The sequence below is a fragment of the Xiphophorus hellerii genome, chromosome 13 (genome assembly GCF_003331165.1).
Source record: "Xiphophorus hellerii strain 12219 chromosome 13, Xiphophorus_hellerii-4.1, whole genome shotgun sequence".
In the NCBI taxonomy this organism is placed as follows: domain Eukaryota; kingdom Metazoa; phylum Chordata; class Actinopteri; order Cyprinodontiformes; family Poeciliidae; genus Xiphophorus; species Xiphophorus hellerii.
This window is the reverse complement of record NC_045684.1, coordinates 1,333,518-1,356,187: the sequence shown is the minus strand read 5'-3', so window position 1 is coordinate 1,356,187 and position 22,670 is coordinate 1,333,518. Positions and strand designations below refer to the sequence as shown.

General features: G+C 45.1%; 2 protein-coding genes across 4 annotated transcripts in view; both read right to left on the bottom strand.

Annotated features, from left to right (window-relative positions):
• Nucleotides 1–28: 28 nt before the first annotated feature.
• edn1 (endothelin 1) lies at nucleotides 29–7,338 on the bottom strand. Its single transcript, XM_032581411.1, has 7 exons — nucleotides 7,334–7,338; nucleotides 5,601–5,711; nucleotides 3,744–3,988; nucleotides 3,474–3,624; nucleotides 2,541–2,675; nucleotides 2,368–2,442; nucleotides 29–1,149 (listed from the first exon to the last, which is right to left on the bottom strand). The coding sequence occupies exons 1-7, from the start codon at nucleotides 7,336–7,338 to the stop codon at nucleotides 1,038–1,040; spliced, it is 834 nt and encodes a 277-aa protein (XP_032437302.1). The 3' UTR covers nucleotides 29–1,037.
• Nucleotides 7,339–7,985: 647 nt separating this feature from the next.
• The window catches only part of hivep1 (HIVEP zinc finger 1), a 39,127-nt gene continuing 24,442 nt past the window's right edge, over nucleotides 7,986–22,670 (bottom strand). For 2 of the 3 annotated variants that reach the window (XM_032581595.1, XM_032581597.1), the window contains exons 3-9: nucleotides 22,322–22,375; nucleotides 15,145–20,774; nucleotides 14,269–14,402; nucleotides 14,013–14,188; nucleotides 11,745–11,846; nucleotides 10,078–10,535; nucleotides 7,986–9,209 (exon numbers count right to left, since the gene is read on the bottom strand). In XM_032581595.1, the coding sequence (XP_032437486.1) occupies nucleotides 8,442–9,209; nucleotides 10,078–10,535; nucleotides 11,745–11,846; nucleotides 14,013–14,188; nucleotides 14,269–14,402; nucleotides 15,145–20,774; nucleotides 22,322–22,375 (7,322 nt within the window). In that variant the 3' untranslated portion in view covers nucleotides 7,986–8,441. The remainder of the gene's footprint in view (nucleotides 9,210–10,077; nucleotides 10,536–11,744; nucleotides 11,847–14,012; nucleotides 14,189–14,268; nucleotides 14,403–15,144; nucleotides 20,775–22,321; nucleotides 22,376–22,670) is intronic. The other variant, XM_032581596.1, reaches the window with a different exon arrangement.

Here is a 22,670-nt window from a genome sequence, read left to right as displayed (position 1 = left end):
ACATGCGGCAGTAACCATGGAGACGGTCTGTTAGTGATAAATAAATTTTATTGGCCAGAATTCGGCACCATTTCACAGAAATGAACCCGACAAACATGAGACGGACCAATATGGCCTCCGCAGGAATTAATAAATAAATCAGAGAGGAAAACATAAATAACAGGAGTGAAGAGAAAAAAAGTCCAGCGGTTCTGGTTTCAGTCGAGTCCGAGGAAAACCGGAGCACCTTCACTGACATCATCATCATCACCTCAGCTCCTCTTCCTCGCGTTTTTTTAAAAATGTTTCTCTCAGAGTCCCACTCTGACTCCGAGTCCGAGACCGAGTCGTTTTCCAGATAAAAACGGCCTCAAAACGGAAAACATGGAGCGGATCAGAAAAACATGGAACGGATCAGGAAAACATGGAGCGGATCGGGAAAACATGGAGCCGATCAGGAAAAACATGGAACGGATCAGGAAAACATGGAGCGGATCGGGTAAACATGGAGCGGATCGGGAAAACATGGAGCGGATCGGGAAAATGTGGAACAGTTTCCATCATATTTTAGACTTAAACACTTTAGTTACTTTACATTTTTTAGACTTTAAATACATTTCAGACAAAATGAAAATCTTACTGACCAAATAAACAGTTTTTGTTTTAAAAATACAAACTATCTAAACTTCTAACATAATTCAGGCTGTAAAAATAACAAGTAGATGAAAAAAAGCTTCCAGGATGAAAATCAGATTTTCTTCTCTGAATCTCAATTTCTTTGCATCCTACATGGGATGCAGCTCCTGTTTCGAGTCATAAAAAACCGACCATTTGTGTCTGACCAGGAAATATTGAGGTTTTGCGACTCTTCCGTGTTTCCCGTGAGACTGCAGCTGGAATCCCTGAAGGTGTGAGTCTCTGTTCGCGCTCTGGGAATCGGGTCCAGGTGTTTTCCGCTGCAGCCCAGGTGTCTGCCCCCGGCCCCTGGCGCCGCTCAGCTCCAGTTACGGCTCTGCTGCCGCGTGTTTCAGTCTGAACTCTGAGGAGACGCGTCCCGTTTAGGATGCGGCGCTCTCGCCCTGCCACGCTCCGGCCCGGTGACGCCGCCGCGCCGGCCATTTCTCCAGCAGCAGGCGGATCCGCCGGACCGCTCCGAACACGCCCTCAGGCCTGCAGAGGAACAACAGTCATCAGAAACCAGAACCAGAAACTTTAGAGTGCACAAAGTCTAAGCTCCGCCCACTAAACCAAACAGGAACCAGGTCAGGAAGACTGGATCCTCAGGGAGTTCAGTTTTTCATTCTCTCTGTTCTAATGAAGCAAACTACAGGAAAAATCTTTTAACTATGGATACAAGCAGAAAATTCAGGTTCTATGATTTTTCTTTTTTCCCCTCAAATGGTTGAATTTCAGGGTGATGACCATTTTTCAAGATGGCTGCCACTTTTGAGCCTTTTAAACCAATTCTTGCCATATAATGTTCCTCATTTTCATGTCTTGGATGAAGTTCATGTTACATCAAGTTTTTTCCTTTGCTCATAACATTCATGCAACTTTAAAGTGAATTTATGTACAAGAATCAGAAATGAGGACTTTGCTGTTAGTGAGTCTCAGACAACCAAGTGACAGGAGGTGAAGATGAGACGCAGACATTCGTCTTAATGGTTAGCGTTAGCTTACCTATTTTGTGTGTGTTTAGCGGTTTAGCATTAGCTTCTACTGATTTTTTGTGTCTAGTCGTTTAGCGTTGGTGGAGTTAAATTCTTATTTAACAAATTAGCAGGTAACCGAATTAACTATTGGTTAGCTGTGGCTAACCAAAAAGCTACTGCCGATTTCAGCGCAAATATATATTCTCTATTAAACCATGGCGGCCATTTTGAAAAATGTCCATCACAAAAAGAAAACACAAGATCAGAAAAATATGTATGATTTATGGTACAAAACACATTGTTTTTCTTTGTTGATTCTGGAAAAAAAAAATTAATTACCCAGAATTTACTATTTTTATGAATTTCTTTAGTTTTCTTCTGAATTTTCCAGATTCTTAGAGTTTTCTGTATATTTATAGACGGGGTGATGTTCGGTTCAGAAGGACTCAGATTTGGTAACTTATGTTTTTCACTAAGATTTAAGTGTTTATTCCTCTTTATGTCGTCATGAGAGTCACGTGATGGATGGATGTTAGAGACCAGAACCGGGAGGCGGGTAAAGTTCTGGTTGGATCCAGATTCCCTGAACGAACCGGAACTGACGTGCGGACATGACGGAACATGAAGGTTCCCCAGGAATGAGCTGCAGGGAACATCCGGGAAGAACCCGGAAGTTCTGCAGGAACATCAGCTGTTCCCGGATGTTCCCGATCCACCTGTGTTTTGTTTGACTCACCTGTCGGGTTCGCCCGTGTGGTCTGTCCGCGCGTGACCTGGGGAACGAATGCGCGCGCCCGTCGTCATCTCTGACCTGCATTGCACGAGATCACATTACAGTGAGCGTCACGCGCACAAACCAGTTACCATGGTCACGCAGGTGCCTGAGTGGTGATTTTTTTTTTTACACACCTGAGGCAGAAGTTCACGCAGCTGCTGTCATTTCCATGCAGACATCGACATCTGGGCGCGCGCGTGGATGCCGTGGAGACCGACAGGTCGCGCTTGGCCCGAGGCGCGTTCCCGAGTCCGTAGGAGACCACGCGCCTGGAAGGAGAGAAGATTTCAGATTAAAATGAAATAAACAAACACAAAGGAATAAATCTGCTTCTTATTAGTGCGCCACAAACATTCCTGCGCATGCGTAATACCCCAAACATGTCTGGGTTATTTTGTAGTTTTTGACGTTTTATTGCCATCATTGAGAGCTCATGATTTAAAGTAAATTTCTATCATCACATTTATATAAAAAATAAAATGGTAATAATAATAATTTTCTACCAAAATCATTTATTTCTTTGTTTTGTTTTCAATCGGAGCCTAAAATTCTATCAAATTTGACCGGATCAGAACCAAATGACGGACATTATAAAATCGTAATAAATTAAAATCCAGTTACTAAAAATACTTGAGATTTAAATAATTTAATGGTCATTTTCATATTTCTCGAAAAGCGCAATTATAAAGGAAATCAGATGAAAGCACGAAGCTTTTTCCGGGTATGAAATGGGAAAAAAGGAAATAGGAGGAAAATTACAGCGAAATAGTTTCTTTACTTACTGCGGTCATATAAAGAGTCTGACTAAATAATAATAATTACGTTTTTAAAAGTATGAAGTATTTAATTCAGCTTCTAAAATAGAAATCAAAATCATTTTGTTCATCACTTGATCCACTTTGTTTATTATTGTTTAACTGAGAAGCTGAGATGTTCCGATGGAAGTTCGGTTCAAAAACAGAAACTTAGTCTGGAGCTTTCAGCTCAAAGTGCCGCAGCAGAGTTTTGCGCAAACAGCGTCAGGTTGGTTTGGATGCAACCCGGTCCGAACCTCCAGCTGCACTCACTCAGGTGTGTTGACCCAGATGATGTCCAGGTGGCAGAAGTAGACGCACTCCTTGTCCAGGAACGTTGCGCAGGAGCAGCGCTTGTTGCGCACATGGCGCTGCGCGCTGGCAGGTGCCGCGGAGCGCGTCTCTGAGGCTGGCGCACACAGAGCTGGAAGGAAAGCAGAGAGACGGCGTGAGGTTTTGTTTTGTTGCTTTCTGCGTGTCGGAACCGTTTCAGCCGTCCGAACCCGCTCGGTTTACTGAGCATGCTCAGTGGGAGCCAGTTACCTGCGCAGAGCGTCACGCACAGCGCGGAGATCCAGAGTTTAAAATCCATCTTTTGTGAAATGAGGAATAATCCGCAGAGGAACCTGAGCTGAGCATGAATCCTGTTTCTGTGGCTCCACATGTGCAGCGCGGTGGCTTTATAAGCAGCCTCTTCCTCCTCTTCCTCCTCCTCCCTCTGAAGTTTGTTTGTCCCTGTGGGGTTTCCACTGCGCTGCAGCTTCCACCCAGCAGGCGGCGCACTGTCACTGACCCAAAAAACGAGGTCAAAATCAGAGACTTTATGAACCTACAGGCTTCATTCTGGGCCATTTAGCCTAAAAACTGTGGATTTATGTTAAGGAGATGGAATGAAAAACTGAAACGAAACTGATTTCACTCTCAAACATCATTTAGAAAAGATTGAGAACAAAAAAGTATATAAAAAAAGTAAAAACTAGAAAAAAACTACTCTGTTCTTCACTATGTAAACCAGGGGTCTCAAACTCCAGTCCTCAGGGCCGCAGTCCTGCGACTTTTAGATGAGCCTCTGCTGCAGCACCTGAACAGAATAATTAGGTCATTAAGGTTCTGGAGAACTGATCTACACCAGGAGGAGGTCATTAAGCCATTTCATTCCAGTGTTTTGTACCTGTGGTACATCTAAAAACTGCAGGACTGCGGCCCTCGAGGCCTGGAGTTTGAGACCCCTGATGTAAACCATAAGTGCCAATGTTATTGCCATTCCCAGTAAACAAGTTCACAGAATAGAACATTCCTCTGGTGCAAAAAGTACAAATGAATACTAAAAATAAAATATGTATGAACACACAGTTTCTGTTCTCTGCAGCTTTTACATGCATCTGGATCACACTGCAAAAACACAAAGTCTGCCACCGTTTCATCAATATAATACTATATCTTACTGAAAAGTTACTTGTAAATTAGTTTTTGTCTTATTGTAGGTGTAATAAGATATTTGGATTGGAAACTAGACTAAAATATTTGATAATATTTTGTGTTTTTGCAGATCATTCGTTTGGTTCAGTTAAAACATGGATTCATGTGAAAACTGCAGGACAAACAGCAGCAGGCTGACCAGTTTCATCCTTACTGGGGTAAAACCACTGAAACCAGTTTGGTTTAATCCATTTATCTGTGATTGTTTGATCTAAACTTCAACGTCACACTGCAGGAAACGACTCTGCGAACAAACCAGCAGAACATCAGACATGGATCCTCTTTACACTTACAGCTTTTCCTGCTGGTTTCTATTTAAAAGAGTCCGTTTTATTCTGGCTGTCCTGCAGGGGGCGCTCTCAGCTAAAGAGTCCGTCCTTCCTCAACCTTCAAAAGGCTTAGAAAGAAATGCAACAACCGTGGCTGACAGAAATGTTTCTTTATTTCCTGGAAGTTTAATATTTAACTTTTTAAATTTTTAAAAAGATTTTATTAAAAAAATAATTTAATGTTTAATTAAATTAATGAATTATTTCTAATTTAATAATTATTTTAAAAACAATTTTGGGAAAAAAACATTTAAAAGGTTGTAAATTAGATTTGGGAGAGTTTCCATTTGTCACAGGAGACTCTGTGTTGATGGATGAAGTTGCTGCTGGATTTGATGCTAGTTTCTGTGTATAAAGGTGTTTTTAAGGAGTGCGCCCCCTGCCTGTGATGGGATTGTGAAGGCTGGTTGTTAGCAGCAGTTAAACTATGAAGTTTACAAAACGATGACTAAAGACAAACACAACCATGAAAACTTGTTTCATTTAATGTTATTTGTGAGCTTTTAAACTGTCCTGAAGGGTTTAATGTGTGATTAAAGTGAGAAATTGTTGCTAATTTCTGATTCTGCTGCTGTTTTCTTCAGATTGTCACCTGCAGTGACACATGTCCTCCTGCGGGGGTCGCTGTTGGGTTTGGCTCTGGATGGATGAGTCACCGCAGAACGAGCCAATCAGCTGTAAGCAATCTTCTGAGCTGTTGGACCTGAAGCAACGCAGAGAGGTCAAAGGTCAGCTGCAGAACCTAAACAAATCAGGAAAATCAGAATTTCACAGATTTTCCTGAAATATTTAGATTTTTAGAAATGCTAACTCGGAGTTTTTAGAAATTCAGATTTCTAAAAATGTCATAATTAAGTTTGAGTTAACTTGAATTGTTTTTACGGATGTGTGATTCGTCACATAATGAAGCAGGTGACGCCATCTTGAAAGGAATTTTTATTCATCAGTATGTGATTGATGATATCTTTAATTACCGTTCAGAAGAGTCAGAATGTGATCGTGTCGAGTCAAAACTCATTTTTAGATGTCTGCAATGTCATAACAGGTAGTCAGACGGAAGTGATTTTATGGTAACTTGGCCTGCCGTAGCTTTACCTACCTGACCCATCCACCTCATAAACAGAAGCTGGTGTTGCATTTTATTTATTCCCACTTTTTTGGACGAAATTACTTTAGGATTATTTTTACTACGTTTTGCGTTTTAATTTTGTTGAGTAATTTTCAAACTTTTTAAACCAAAAATTCACCAAATTGTGTGAAAGTTAAATAAGTTTTATATAGACAGAAATAGATTTTTTTCTTTTGTCTGATTTTATGTAATTCATATAATTATTTTCATTCTAAAATACCAAAATTTCCATATATTTCCTTTATATTTTGATCCGTCTGCTGATGTAAATTTTTTTTTTACCCCTCCAGGGGGTCTTTTGTGGCTCTAGTGTCCCTTATATGACAGCAGGCTGACAGGAAACGGGGAAGGAGAGGGGGGAAGACATGCAGCAAATGTCGTCGGGTCCGGGAGTCGAACCTGCGACGACCGCGTCGAGGACGCAAGGCCTCCAAATACGGGTCGCGCTAACCACTACGCCACCACGGCGCGCCCCCTGCTGATGTAATTTTTAAATATTAAACATTTGATAGTTACTCACTACTTTTTACCAAATACTGTTTTCAGTGTTTTGTTGCATGGCGCCCCCTAGTGAACAGGCAAAAAGCAGCTTTTTAAAAATCTGTTCTCATTTCTCACCAGAAACATTTTAATGAAGCTGTTAAGTATTTACACCCACAGGTTGATACTGTGGGAGAAGTCTGAGTGGAGTAAAACGTCCCCACAGCATGATGCTGCCACCACCATGCTTCACGGTAGGAGTTCATTTCTGTAAACCTTAAAACCATTTTCACTAATTGTCTCGATGGTGATGGACCAGTTATCATTCAGAATAATTTTATTGAAATGTAAGGCTGGAAAAAGTATTTACACCCTTACAGGTTTCTCCTGGTTCAGATTTTTAGTCATATTTAAATGTTTAAATCAAAAATAAGCCAAAGAAAAACAGAAATCTGTTTTTAAATGCCGATTTAACTAAGTAAGTGATCCAAACGCAATGAGTGCGATGTGAAAAAGTAATTACCCCCCCTAGTGTTCAGAGGCTGGCATCGATGAAGTCTTTTCTGTTTCAGGATGAACTTTGACCTGCAGAACTAAATCAGACACTTTGGAGAGTTTTCCAGCAGGAACAACCTCTTATACTGCAGCACATTGATTAGATTGAAGTCCATACTTTGACTAGGCCACTCCAAAAACAACCTACTGAGGCAGCCTACTTCATGTCGTCAGACTGGTTCTGTTTGGGTTAATGCTGGAATCCAGAGGCCTAGTAGGAACCTATGGAAAGCAGTTTTATTCAAAATCAAACACTGTTACTGATAAATATTTAATATTTCATTGAATATTTATCAATATTTTAACAATATAGAATGTTAAAAGATTATATTTTTATTTCAGTATTTATTTGTTATTAATTCCATAATGGTGTTTTATTTTGTAAATCTTTCATAGACTTTTAGTTTTTGGCTCCATTTCACTAAAGCCAATGCAATAAGTTGCTTTACTAGATAAAAGTCAGAAAATAAAAACACCATTATGGAATGAATAATTTATAAAATAAGGTAAACATTTCTTTAAATATGTTTTATTTTAAGGAATATTTCTTTGATTTTGAATGAAACGGTTTTCCATAGATCAGGTCTCTGTGTGGCTGATGAAACTAAATCAAAAAATGTGGTTCAACACTTTTATAAGGGTGTAAATACTTTTTCACAGCTGTATATGTACTTGTATATTAAATTTAAATGTATGGTTTATTTTTAGCTAAATGCTATAAAACTGGATTTATCTACTTTTTAAATTCACAGTGAATAGTGAAATATGATTGTTTTGTTCAGTTTCTTCTAAAAGATGCAGCAAGATGTCAAAAAGCTTCATAAACAAATATTTACTGATACAGTTAAGAATATTCATACAGCAATGTAAAGCTACCATAATGCACATACCTATATAGACTTATGGATCAAAATGTGCACTAGATGGATTTTTAATAAATAGCTGAACACAACATCTGTACACAAACATTTTTGCCCCATAATCCATAGAGATTCACTCAAACATGAAGAAGTCCGTCGACGTTTACGGGTCAAATTTTCCAAAATAAATCTGAAATAAACACAAACAACCAGCGGATTATTTACATGGAACTCCAAAAAGGCACAATCGTCTTTACAGCATGTACAAAACAAACGGTTGGTCGTCGGACAATGATTGCACGTAACAACATCAGCATCTGTGCTTTGGAAGGAGAGCCGCGGCTCGAGTGTTTCAGTCCTTAAAAGTGACGAGTACAAAAACAGAAGAGAAGAAGAAGAGGCGGCGGCCTCAGGTGGCGATGACGAGTCGGTCTTCGTCGTCGCTGGACGCCTCGTTGTATTCGTCCGTCAGCTTGGTTGGGCCAGCCGGCGGTTCTGGTCTGTCGGCGCCGGGTCCTGGGTTCTGCCGGGGGGGGATCCGTCCCTCCTCCTTCTCCGCTGGCAGCTCCGGTGTCGCTGGCGGCTGGGCGTCGGCGCCGGGCGGCAGCGGGCTGAGGGCGGACAGCGATGGGATGATGGCCGGCAGTGCGATGTTGACAATCTGCAGGCCCGGCACCGGGCTCTGGGCGGCGCCTTGCGGAGCCGGGCCGGACGTCAGGACCTGCAGGCCCAGCGCGGCGTTGAGCGTCAGACCCGGCGCGTTGGCCAGCCCCATCAGGTTCAGTGTCTCCAGGCCCGTCACCGGGCCCAGCGGGAAGCACGGTACCACGCCGCCCAGCGCCGCCGGCCCGCCCTCCGCCTGACCCGGGGAGCTCGGCGCCGGCAGCGGGCTGGCAGCCCGGTGGATGACCCCCACCGCCGGGATGGTCAGCTGGACCGGCCCGGCCTGCAGCGGTACGAAGGCAGTCACACCAGCCGGAACCAGCTGGATCCCCCCGACCGGCACCATGCTGTAGGGCGACCGGGCCGGCTGCTGCGAGTGCAGCGGCAGGTGGCTGAACAGGTGAGTCTCTGCAGCCGCCTGCAGGGGGAGCTGCAGCTGAGGCGTGTAGGACGTCTGGGTGCTGCGGTCCACCGGAGTGCTGGACTCACTGTTCACCGCTGCAGGTCCAGAATTCTGTGGAGAATCAGAACCAAGGTCAGCTGTGGGGTCAGAGTTCATTCAGATCAATGAAACGCCAAAATTAATACTAATGCTCCCCCAGGGGCGGCTACTTCCCTGTAGCAGGAGGCTACATGCATTCCCTATACTTACCAGCATTAGCCTTGGGTAGGCTAACGAGCATTCCTAGCACAGATAGATGTACTAGCCTATACAAGGCTAATGCTAACATATCTGTGCTAATGAACAGCAGAGAAAGAAGAAAAACCAGTGAGTGACCAGTGTAGGCATGCTAGTTGTTAGCCTATCCAGGGCTAACGCTAGTGAGGCTGCGCTTGTTACCCAGGGAAAATAAAATTTAAGACGTATATCTCCACAGAAATGTACAAACTAAATTTTCACTTTCTCATGATAGACGAAATAAAACTACCTAGATAGCTAGTGTGTGTTAGCAGTGATTTAACAGTAGCCTCAACCACCTTGGGTCACAGAACATTTGAGGAGTACGACTCAAACTTTTGGCTGACAGAGAAAGTCTGGTAGAAGAGAAAAATACGTCAAATATACGAGATTAAAGAAAAACTTTAAAACCTGTGATTAATTACACACCAACTTACTTTTTAACATAAATTTAAGACTTTTTAAAGATGTGCAAACATCCTGGCTACCGATACCGGGATATCAGATCAGCATAGATGTAGCCTCTTGCTCCGGTGAAGTTGTCTTACTTTTGGCACTAATGCTTCTCCATACGGAGCGCTGAGGTGGAGGGTTTGATACCTGGTGCAGCCGGACAGGAGGTCTGTGGCGGCGCCTTGCATGCAGGAGTCACAGGGGGGAGAGGGAAGGAAAGGAGAGGAAGGAGGGAGCATGAGCATCTCACCTGCAGCGGTCTGGAGCCGCGGCTCGGCGCCGGTGGACTAACGGGTCCGTCAAAGTCCGGGTAGTCGATGGACATCTGCCTGCAGGGCGACACCGGGCTCATCATGTGCACCGAGTCCGAGTCGGAGGGGCAGCAGTCTGCGGTGGCGGTGACGGGCGGTGGGGAGAGGACCAGGGGGGCGGGGCAGGTCACTAGGACGCAGTCTGAGGGTTCGAGGGGCTTCGAGGGGAGAGACACGACGCTGATGGACATCTGGGCGAGCAGCGCGCTGGGCGGGACGTCAGCCTCCTTGGAGGAGGCATGCTGTGGGCTGGCGGACACCGAGGGGTTGGTGGACAGGCCCGACTCCGCCTGGCTGTCCTCCTCTTCCTCATCGTCGTTCTCCTCATCGTCAGGCCCGTCCGAGTCATCGCCATCCGAGTCCTGGCGGTCGGTGCTGCTCAAATGACTTCGGTCACCTGAAGCAGAAAAACCTCATGAGTCGACATCAACGCTGAATGTTTCCTGTCAAATGTTGCAAACAGTGTCTGATTATTTTATGGTAAAAATTACAATATTCCAGTCCTGAACCGGAGGAACCGACCGGGCCACTCAGGCAGCGTAGAACCTCAAGGTTTTATCATACTAGCCCTGTTCAGTCCACTTCAACCCAACGGCAGTCTGTTTCCCAAGAAAGTCTGATTCAGTTTATGAGGTGTGAACGCTAACCGACCTCTGACCTCTGGTCTTCCAAACCTCGGTCTGGGTTCTGTTGAAGTGAACTCCGGTTCAGTTTGAACATGAACATGAGACCGCTCCAAAAGCAGGAAGTGGACTACAGCACAGGGCATTCTGGGTAAATACAACCAAAGCTAACGTGCTAGCCTAGCGCTAGCAGCAGAAATAGCTCTTGATCTTCAGCCAGAGACTGAAGAGAAATCCTCCAACCGCTAAAATCTGACGCCTCCATCTTGTTTCCATTTGGTGAAGAAGGAAGTTGCTCTCAGCGTCTTCAGAGGTTTTTGTGTCGTTTCCTTCCGTGGTTCTTGGTGCAGCGCCCCCACAGGCCAGGAGGGGAACAGGATCATTTAACACAAAATGTAACAAATGTTGCAATTTTGGTTCCAATCTAACCAAGACTATCAGGCAGTAAAACTTCATAAACTATGAAAATCTGACTGAAAAAAAGGTTGAGACTTTGCACAAGCGATGATGTTGGGGCTGCAGTTTCCCCTGGAAAGATAACCATAGCAACAAGTGACTCAGCATCTTATCTGGCTTTATGACTGCTGCACCTGTGGTATAACACCACCTCAGCCTAAATAAAACCGTAAATAAACTGTAAGGAAGGATTTAGGGTCGGGGTTAGGATTGGAAGGAGGAAGCCCCTCGGCTCCATTACAGGCAGGAGAGGAAAAACAAACTCGGACCAGAGAACGCTCTCAGGCAGCTCGCTCTCCTTTTCTAAATTTAGACGCCGCAATTTCCTCTTTCTGAGCACTGTGCTTGCCGCCCACATGGCCTCCGAGTTACCAGAGGAAGAAGCTGCTTTTAGAGTTCCTAATTAGACGGAGGCAAAACTATTGATCCGCATAGCAACACCAGCCGCCTCTCAGTCCTGCTGAGCGTTCTGCTAGAGAAGCCAGTCATGGGGTTTGAACATTAAGTCATCCAGCGGAGCTTCGTACCAGAGTCCTCTGCGTCCGGGTCCTCCACCGCCCCGGCTGGCACCCCCATCTCCATGCACTTCTTACTGTGGGCCTTGGACTTCATGTGCTTGGTCAGGTTCCCTGTAGACAGAGCCAGAGAGAGGTTACAGGTGGAAGAGCTGGAAAGGAGCTTACATAATGGGGCGCTCTGTTTGGGAAAGCTGAGGAACTGATGAAGACATTTTTAAAAGAACGTGGGCTGCTGACTCTGGGTTCTGTTCTGCAGCGGAGCGTGGGAAGTTTGATCAGGACCGATGAATCATAGCTGGAGACGGTGGAACCACATCTTTCATTTTTACAGCCTGCAACAGTTGGGAAGAGCTGGAGTCGCTCCGTTAAAGTAAATGTGACGGCCATGCACGGCTCCTGCTGCACATGCTCAGTGCAGCTTTCTCATCGAAACCAATCTAATTCAGATCTGAGGAGTTTGCAGCAGCAACAAACATAAAAGCTTCTTTTCGACAGCTTTATGTACACCTGAAACTGTTGGACATAAATTTAAACTAATTTATGGTCTAAAATTGACTGTTTCAAAAATGAATATTTTTTAGTGAATAACAACTTAAAGGTTTAGTATTCTGTATGTTTCTGGCACATAGTGCCATTTTATAGCACAATCAACTAACTATGTTATCTCCAGTTGCTTTAAAAACTATCAAATATGTCTTAAAGAAAGTTTACTTCCTTATTTTAACGCCTTGAAATTGTGTCTCTGTCTCTTTAAGAAGCTCCTGTTCTTTCTGAAGCTCCGCCTCCAGGAAGTCATCCCAACATGGCTCCTCTAATAACCCTTTAGGGTTTTTATCAGCGTTACTCTGAGCAGCAGTTAGTTCCTCCAGGCGTTTGCTAATTGGTGCTGGCTAGTCTGAAGGAGCTGAGTTGTAGGGGAGGGCTCCTCTGTGAGGAGGAGATGCGCCTCGAAGGCGGGGCTAGGTCCACCCAGACGTTTTGCAGCTGAATGGAGATTAAAGAATTTCTCAAACATGCATGAAATAATCGAGGCAACAGTCCAGGAAATAAAATTATAACATGATGTAAAGCTCAATAAATACTGCCCCTTTAAGAAGATAAAAAGCTTAAATTAGTCAGAATTATTTATGTTTATGACCTTCATATTTTGAGTCTCTCACTTTTACAAAGTTTATTCCAGCTCTGCTTCTTGTCTGGGTTTTATTTTGGTAACACCCAAAGATCATCACATAACCCGCTTGAAAAACTTCCTGAATACGCCCCTGCCTAGGAGTCTGAAGTTTGCATTTAATATAAACAAAATTCAGGCATTAGCATCTTTAAATATTTTAAATGTGACGCACTAAATTAAAACTCACTCAAATGTCTGACGAGCGCTAATAAATAACGCTATTAATTCAAACTCTTGTTTGTTCTGCTTCGTTTCTACCTCTGTGCCACAATCCGTAACATGATGTGAAGTCATACACAGACCTGCTGAGGAAAGTTGTTACCATGGAAATGGTTTTAAATCCTAAATGATTCAGCTCCCATCTGTCACCTGAAGTCTCTGCTCCAAGACCGAAACAACTACCGCAGACTTTGGTCACAAGGTTGTCGGACACGTGCGACATCAGCAAAATAATTCTTCCGTTTTTTTAATCACAAATGCAGCAGATTTGTTACATGGAGAGCGCTGAAGTTTTCAGGAGTTTTTTAATGGCAATATATTTATAATACATATTATATGTGACATAAAATATTTGCAAGGTTAAACTAGAAACACATCAATCAACATGTCAGATCATTTTAATTTTTTTCAGACAAAATGAATTTATGCCTGTAATATGGATGTATTTTCGTAAACAACTTATTACCTTGTTTGAATACAGAACTCTGAACAACAAGCGTCTTTAACAATGGCCTTTTGTAGTTAATCCTCCTTGTAGAAGCTGTAACTGACTCTCTTCTCCAGAGCATTTCTGAAATAAAAATCTGTTTTGTGGGGTGCTGCAGTGGCGCCGTGTAAAAGGCCAGCCCAGGCCTTGACGTGGCTGTCACAGGTTCAAGTCCTGGCCTGATGACCCGCATGTCTTCCACCTCTCTTATTGTCCACTTTCCTGTCTGACCACTCTCTAATAAAATAGAGCCAATAAAACCTTAAAAAATAAATATATAAAAAATTGTTTTATGGGTCTGACATATGAACCTATTTTCTGAGAATCTGCTTTGCTAACAAGTAGAAAAAGGTGAAACCCAGACAAACATTTATCTTCTAATCAGGCTGAGGCCTCTTACCTTTCGTCTTAAAGGAGAAGTTGCAGTGGACACAGTGGTACGGCCGCACATCCGAGTGGGTGCGGATGTGTTTGCGCAGCATGCTGGGCTTCTTGCAGCGAATGCCGCACTCCTCGCAGATGTATTTTCCTCGTCCACGGCCACGCACGTACACATACTCCTCGTTAGATTTGTATCTGTGGGTTTGCAGGGTCACTTTGAAATCCATGAGGCGACAAAAAAACCTCTGCGAAGATAATCACAGAGCAAGTCTTACCCGCCGTCAAAAATTTTGACGCGCCGTGGTTCTGCTGAAGGGGTCACTTCCTTGTCTGAATCGTTACTGGTTTGAGGTTCTGGTTGTAGTTTACCTCTCGGTTCTGTTGACACAGACTTCTGGGCAGCCAGAACCTGAAGGAGAAAGTAAAGTCATAAATTTATGCAATTGAATAAAATCAATGGTGGGTACCACAAGCTACAAAGCTTGCTATGCTAACCCTGAAGTACTAATCATAAACGTTAGCATCGCTAACACCAAAGTGTTACACCAACAGAGTATTTATTGGAAGCTAATGGATAATGCGCTAATTTCAATCATTCATGTTTCATTGATACATCTACCTGTATGGTTTGCTCTTCAGGAAGTGATTCTTTGGAACAGACCTTTCACTCATAATTTGAGTTTTATAGTTGTTTAGTATTGCTAACTCTGTTGCTGATTTTGCGTAATGGTCAGAAAGTATGCAGGACATCAGTAGATTTTAATGTGTTTACTGGTGCATGCTGGGTACAGAACAAACATTTTCTGAACTGCATCATCGTTGGAGAACATGAGGAATATTAACAGAAACAGTTCAAAGCAGTTCATGTGTGTTAATTTTTACATTAATTTGTTCCTTTCTTTACAAAAGAAGAAAGTGACGAGAGGAAATTGAACTCCTGCGTAAACAAAATAACAACATGAATATAAACGTCTTATTACTATAAGAAATAACAGTGGATAAATAGCACAGATGTTGAATTTTAGAATACTTTACTTTGCTGTTTTGTTAACAATAATTTGAATAAACATTTTCAAAGTTACCACAAGCGCTAAACAAAAGCTTAGCTATGCTATTAGTGGAAGTGTGAGATATTTTAAAAAGGGACTCACCCGGGGCATGATGTCCTTCAGTTTGCCTGAGTACGACAGGATGTCCGACTTCCCACTCGTCTTTATAGCAGAGGTGTAGTGGATTTTCTTGGAGCTCTGCTTGGAGTCAAAAAGAGACATCACCATCTTGGTGGGTAGCCCCAGGGGGTTGGGATTGTTAGGGTTTACAGTCCAGGAAGTATAAGCTGATGTCTTCAGGCCAATCTGCTGGACATGCAGAGGTTTTCTCTTCATCAGGAAACACCATGTGAAGGTGGTAGTGGTCTTTAAGCTGGGAAAAGACAGGCGGTGGGTGTCCTTGGTGTTCACCATCGATACCGATGTGGTCAGTTTCCCCTGTCCGGAATGGAAACTAGCAGGTCGGATCAGGGATTTGGCCGGGGACCATCTCTGCTCCTCTGTTTTTTCGTGGGGCTTTAGGGAGGTGTTGGGCACAGAGGTGTCCTGACTCCCTTTCATAATAGTGAGAACAGACTCTTCCGGAATCACACTTCTCTTGTCTTTTTCCAGTCCAGAACCATCAGGTGACATGGGTTTCACATCATCTGTTGCCTCCGAGTCCTTCTCAGAAGCTGTCTTGACGTCAGGCAGAGGAGGCGCTTCGGTCTCGATGGGGCTGTCCGCCGGTTCTGTTGTGCAAACCTGCCGAACGAGCATCAGTTTCCTCTGTCGTGTCACCTCAGACATCTTTGAATTGAGGTAACTGAGTGATCTTCCATCTGTCAGACAAGCCACCCCATGCTCATCCTTGGCCCGTTTCTGGTGCTTCTCCATGTAAATGTCCAGACTGTTGGCAGGGGAAAGCATGCGCTTACTGGAAGCAGTGGGTTCCTGCTGGGGGCAAAGTGTTACTGAAGCCAGTTTCTGAGTGCAGAAAGAAGGGACCTGGTCTGGGTGATTTGGAGGAACGTCTTTCTTTGCTGTCAACACAACCTGAGGGGTGGTCTCGACAATGCTGTGAGACGATGACGGGATGCTTTTATTGGACAGGGAGGAAGAAGGGTGCATCTGCTCATGAGTAATCAGGATCTGCGGCAGTGGAACAGGTCCTGGTTGATTCTTCTGCTGCTCGGCTGCCAAGACAACTGTCTTGGTCTTGATCTCAGAGGCTTGCTGACTGGCAACAAAAACATTCTGTATTACATCTGATGATTTGGGAATACTCAGCATGGGATTGGCTATTGGAATAGTTAAAATTGGCAACGCGATCTGAGTCCCCTGTGCACAAGAGAAGGAGAATGTTTGGCTTGATCTCTGAGGGCACTGAAGTTGATATTTGGGAACGAAACATTTCTTGTCTTCAAAGACGGAAGTCTTGTTTTGGACACTTTCCCGACCCACTGTGATCTGGCTGAGCGGCTGCTGGATCTTCTGGGTAATTTTAACCCTTGACGTTTGATGCCAAGGGTGTGGAAGACCATGGACCTGTGGCAGCTGAGTCGGACTTCCTAGATTAATACTTTGCACTATTTGCTCATTCTTTTGCAGGGGTGCCTCTGTAGGATGAAGTATGAATGGCTGAGATGCGGGGCGTCTACTGGATATGTGAATCTGCTGGGATCTGTTCTGTGGAAAAGAGCTGACGTTTGTGATGGGAGCTTTGTCTGCAGGGATGACGGTTTTCCGCACAGGCTGCTGGCTTTCTGGGCCAATCTTTAAAGACATCTGTCGAACCAGTGGCCCTCGCCTCCTTTCGATAAGCGGTACCTGGGAGAGTTGTCCAGTCTTTGGCTGAGCAACAGGTGACAGAGACCTGCTGGGAGACACATTTCCACAATCAAAGGACTTGCTACGATAATCACTTGAAATCTCCACAGAGGGCTGTGTACAGGTGATTTGCTCAGATGCGGCACGCCTCATGATTCCAGGCACACCAAGGGTGTTGAAAGCTGCTGACAGACTTTGGGTATCGGGGGCTTTGCCAGAACTCTCGCCTCTGGATGGACTTTCAGATCGAGAGAGCTCATCTCTGTCGAAAGAGGCAGAGATGCTGGAACAACGAGAGAGACTGCTATCCCTGCTGAGGCTGCGTGAGAGAGTAGACTCAAAGCTGGATTCCCCTGAGGAGTGATCCATCTGAGCCAACCGAATCCTTTTCTTTTTTGGAGGAAGTTTCTCTGCCGGTAACTTTGATAAGCTCTCGCTTCTCTGAGGCCAGTTGAACTGATCTGGAGGCTTGTCTGCTGGTTCGGCAGCCTGGGTCTCATGCTCCCTGTCTGAATCCTCTGTGACTAAAATCTCAGGGACCTGGATGTTGCTTTGGCGAACAAGACGAGACTGGACAGGCGTGGAGTTAACACTAAGCCTGCCATCATTGCTTTGCTCGTTTTTTTGGTTTACATATTCAGTACTGGAGGATTTGGTCATTTTTTCATGGTAGGTCTCGGCGGAGCCAGCTGCTGCTCCTTCTATGTTGGCTTCACTCAGGGAGTCCTTCTCCATGGTTATAACTGGAGAGACCCTATCCACAGAGTCCGCCTCAAATGAGCTGTGGCTGGTAAGAGAGTTGGTGTGTTTAATCACTGACGTCCCACTGCCCTGCCTAGGTAGCTCTCCCTTCACCGAGCTGCTGTTCTGGGTTTCTCTAATGGGCGACAGTCTAGAATCTGTATTCATCCCTCGTGCTACAAGTTGGATCTGAGGTAGCTTTGGCTGGTTGTTTTTGGGCTGGACCTCTACTATTAGAGAATGTCGAGAGAACGTCCTGTTGGTAGGATCTATTGGAGACTCAAAACTAACTGAGCATGGTGGGATGGTGTCAGTTGGAGACTGATCATCCTCATCACCAACACTTTTCATTTTCCGCCTCTTCCTGATTGATGTCTGTTGATCCAGTATCCCTGAGCCGATTGTTGACCTCGGGATGATTGGGTGTTGTATGCCGACGTGAAAAACATCTTGATCACTTTCTTTAACAACCACTGGCTTGTTCTTTGGGGCACGAAGCTCTGAGCAGTAGAATTTCTTATGAGTTTCGAAGTTCTCCAACTTCCTGTACCGATTCCGACAGGTTTCACATTCATACATCGTGCCTTTGTTTTGTTGTGGCTTCTTGTTTCTGTCCTGACCGTGTTCAAATGACTTGCTCCTCTGCATTAAGTCAGCGGAGATGCTCGGGCCATGATGGCCCTCATCCATGGAGCGAACAGAAGGGAGGCCATGACCCTCACTTGTGGAAAAATCTTCCACTGCTACCTGTCTGACCAAAGTGCGAGAATGCATGGCAGGGTTTGGAGTTGGTGGTGCTGATGAGAATACCTCATCATTTAGGGAACCAATTTTATCATCAAAGGATTGACAGACCCTCAGAGGGTGGGGGATGGGAGCAACGTTGACAGGTAGGGCTGAATGTCCAGGCGTGGTGGGCATGGAGTTACTTCGTGTTATTGGCAGACAGTCCATTGGAGGGTAGGGGGAAGGAACGGAGAGCAGAAACACTGGCTTTGACTTGTCTGTGGGGGTGAATGGGGATTTAGGGATGTCTGAGCTGGAACTCGACCGCCTTCCCATTGGTTTTAAATCAAACTGAAATGAGTCTTTGAAGATGTATGATTTGGGGGAGTCAATGCTGCCTCTTCTGGACAGAGAGGTCCTCCGTGGCTTAACGCTGTCCAGCTGTTTGTTATCCACCACTGCTTCATTGTCGGATATCAGCTTTGAAATGCGCTCTTCCAGGGAGCGGGCAGTGGCTTCCAGTGGTGGGCGCATTTGTCTTTCTGGGGGTCGTGGTTTTTGCTCAGCTACATGCATTAAAGTTGCAGCCAAGGCAGGGATGCTGGGAAGTGGATTCTTGGAAATGTCAAGGTCTACTGGGGGGATTATCTTCACAAAAGGACTTGTGGGGCTCATGGCCTGGTCGGCGCTTTCAGAGCGAGAGAAGTAACCAGAATCTGTGCTTCCTAAACTGCGGGGACTGAGCAAACACTTGGGCTGCTGCTGCTGAGAGAAGTCTGTAGCTTGCTGCCGCTGAAGTTGAGCATGCCCGCCCAACAGGGGAGACTTGCACTGCTGGTCTTCATCCTCACTTACAGTGTCCAGTGAGGGATTTGTACCTTCCACCTCCTTCAGGGAGGACAGAATGCCTGGTCTCAGATTTGTAGCCTGAAAGTCTCTTTGCCTTTGAGCAGCAGCTTGCTCAGGTGCAGCACCTGTAACTCTTGGACTATCTGCCCTCAGAGGAGATGCGTTAACTGGATACACAACAACTTTTGGAAGAGCTGCCGTCACTTTAGGTTCGTGGGCCCTCCGACTTGGGGAGGATCTTACTGGTGAGTTCAACTCTAAGGGTGTAATGCCTGCACCTTGCAAACTGTTTTCAGAGGAAGCAGCTGTGCAGCTCTGCGTAGAATCTGGATCCAGGTCGGCGGTGCTACCTTCTTCATCACTGTCAGCACTCTCCTCTGCCTCTGAGTGTGTACCAGCAGCTTTGTCCGATTCTTGAGACAACGATCCACCTCCGGATTCAGAGCGTGCCATGAGCCCCAGCTTTATAGCGTGAGCGTGGGATTTCTTGTGCTTGTATAAGTTGCTCTTGGTTTTGAAGGAAAAGCCGCAGGTGACGCAGGGATATGGTCGCTCTCCTGTGTGAGACCTGATGTGTTTGAGCAGCACGCTGGGTTTTGCACATGCCCGGCTGCAGTATTCACATACATACTTTCCGGGCTTTTTAAGTTTTTGGTCCTTGGCGACCTGCTCAGCACCGAAGTTCATGACAGTGGTCATTTGCATCTGGTTGCTGCTCGGCGTTACTGGAACCTGAATGGTGCTGGGAACACTGGCAGGAATAGACTGGCATGTTTGTGCTACTGGGGGTTGGCTTTGGGGCAAAGCATTGGTGCCCATTGGAGCTGGTGGTCCGGTGCTAAAGTTCATGTGCAAACTGGGTTTTTCTGAATTTGAAGCAACTGGCATAAACTGTGGTGCTCCCTGCTGAGATGTCTGCAGATTTCCCTGCAGAGCTGCTGCAATGCCAATGACGTTCCCCTGTTTGTCAATGTAATAGGTCTGCATGTGGGGAGGCTGCGTCTGGAGACCTAGGTTGACTGCAGGGAGAGGAGTTACTCCCCCTCTGAGCTGAGAATAGAGAGTAGCAGGTGGTTTATTGATGGCCATGGCCTGCGAGGGGCTTTTCCTCTCAGTCAGCGTGCTGAAGTCAGGCTCCATCGCCTTCAGCAGGACGTCCAGAGGGTCGCTGCTGCGGTACGACTCTCCCACGAAGCCGTGCTCTGGGCTCTTGCTGTCTTTGGCAAGAGGCTCTTCGGCAGTAACCTGCGGGCTCTCCTTGCTGTCCGAGGGCTCACGTGACGGAGGCCTAGAAGACTCTTGCTTCACCTTCTCAGCATCAGAAAAATAGGACCCCTCCTCGAGGGATGCTGCAGTTTGTACAACATTTTCTGGGTCTTCTTTTCTGTTTGGAGACGTTGGTGGATTGCTGGAGGGGCGGGTGGGGAAGGAGGAAGGTTTCGTGTCTTTAGGTGACGAGTCGTGGGCTGCAGCTTCACATGATTTTGACTTCAGGGGCTTCTTCACAGGAGATTTGGGATTTTTCTTCAGCTGATTTTCTCCAACAACTTTTTTCCTCTTCAGGCCTTTTATGCTGTCTGCAGCCCTCTGACTGCTCTCAGACACACCTGTGGAGACAGAAACAAACACATCGTTGGTTCAGAAGGTCAACTATCATTCAGTGTTTTATAGTCCTGACCAGAAAACAAAAATACGCTTTGTCAGCTGAAAATCACCTCCCGATCAGCATTATAACCGATGTCCTTTCCTTCGACTCGACTAATTTGTTACAAAATCTGACAAAGAGTTTTTCATAAGAAGACTCTTTAAAGATTTATTAAAGTTTCTGTCGTGTCTAACACTCGTTTTGGTTCTGTGAAGCAGCTGATCAGAACCCTGCAGCCTCAGCACCGGACCGGGCCGGGGTTTTTCAGGACACGGTTACGTAACGCTCACTGTGATCCGTCACAGTTTCCTGGCCTGTGATGGTGTTTCCCAGGATGAGCTCAGGGGCCATTAAGTTCTGTAGACATAATTAGATTAAGGATTGCCTGATCTTCTCTAACTTAATCTGTTCTTCAGGCAAGCTGTGCAGGAACCCTCAGCAACAGATAAACACCGTCTCTGAAACGGTTTCAGACACAAAACAGGAGCATCAGGCAGGAAACCGGATGTCTCCAAACATCTCCTGGTCTTCATCTGCCTGCGTCGACCAATAGGACTGGTTTTAATGGTTTTAATGGTTTTATCACCAATCAAAGAGAAAATGTCTGTCAGTGTTTTACTGCAGATTAACATCCCATAGCTGCTTTCTTTTACAAACCAAGTCTAAACATGAAGGAAAACAGTTTGTTCAGGAAGTGAGGAAATAATAAATATTAGATGATCAAATAAAAAAACTTTTTTTTCAAACTCAAACATTTACTGTAGAAATTGAAAAAGCAGCTTTCAAAAGAGGAATAAATCTGTCCTAACCAACCTGCCCTTGTGTGGAAAAGTATTCACCCCCTAAAGCTAATAACTGGTTGTTTGTCCCTCAGCAGCAGCTGCTGCTACCAACTGTTTCTAAAAACTTGAACCTCACTGGAAGAATAATGAATATGCAGGTTCCTGATTTGGGTCAAAGTTTTCTATCTATTCATTTATTTTGGTCTATAAAATGTTTTCATCAACAAAACCTTTCTCCAAAACATTTCAAGATTTCTCTGGTCCAAGTAAGTTTTAGTGTGAAAAGTCGCTGGATGTTTCCTGTCCGTCTCTTTATGATGTTAAAGGGAAAAAAAACTTTAGTTTACTACAGTTTACTACAGTTTACTGTAGTTTACTGTAAACTGTAAAACAATTCAAAACTTGTTTTTGCTGCTAATTTATTGAATAAGTAGGACAGGAGCTGCGCTGCTTTAGGTTCAGTACCATCAGAATATTAAACCTCTCGGATGAGGCTAAAGCTTCTCTTACTGGAAACCAGTTAAGCCCTCAGGCTACACCCACAGAGCCCAACAGGAAAACAAACTGGGAGCACTGGAGTCCACTCAGCTGCAGATCAGTGGGACTACAGGAAAACAAACTGGGACCAGTTGCTGCTGCAGAAACATGTTTAGCTCCTCAGATTCCTCCTGCTGGGTGTGGAAACTCTCCAGTCCGCCCGGACAGAACCGGTCGAGTCGGTTCTTACCTTCCTGTGAACCATTCGGATCCTTCAGCTCCTTCTGCGCCTCTTCGATTTTATCTGCAACAGAGAAGCAGAGACACGTTTTCAGCATCGCTGCAGAGACGATGCTGCTGCTGCTGCTTCATGCTGGGAAACACCCAGCTCTGGTTCTGGTTCTGGTTCTGCCTGGTTCCAGGACGCAGCAGGTCAGCAGCCTGGTTCTGTCTGACCCAAACGGACCGATGCACCGACCACTGCTGGAATTATTGATGTGAGGTGCAAAAAGGAACCAGGGGCTGAAAACTTTAATGTCCACTAAGCGGTTCTGATCCAACCGGGTATGGATGAACCAGCCCAGTTCAGAAGTTCTGCT

Excerpts from the sequence above, each read along its gene's own strand:
- edn1 (XM_032581411.1), bottom strand. Across the intron at positions 3,989-5,600 it reads GAGGACATGTGTCACTGCAG|TGACAGTGCGCCGCCTGCTG; the intron begins GTGACAATCTGA and ends TTTTTGGGTCAG. Across the intron at positions 3,625-3,743 it reads GTGCGTGACGCTCTGCGCAG|CTCTGTGTGCGCCAGCCTCA; the intron begins GTAACTGGCTCC and ends CTTTCCTTCCAG.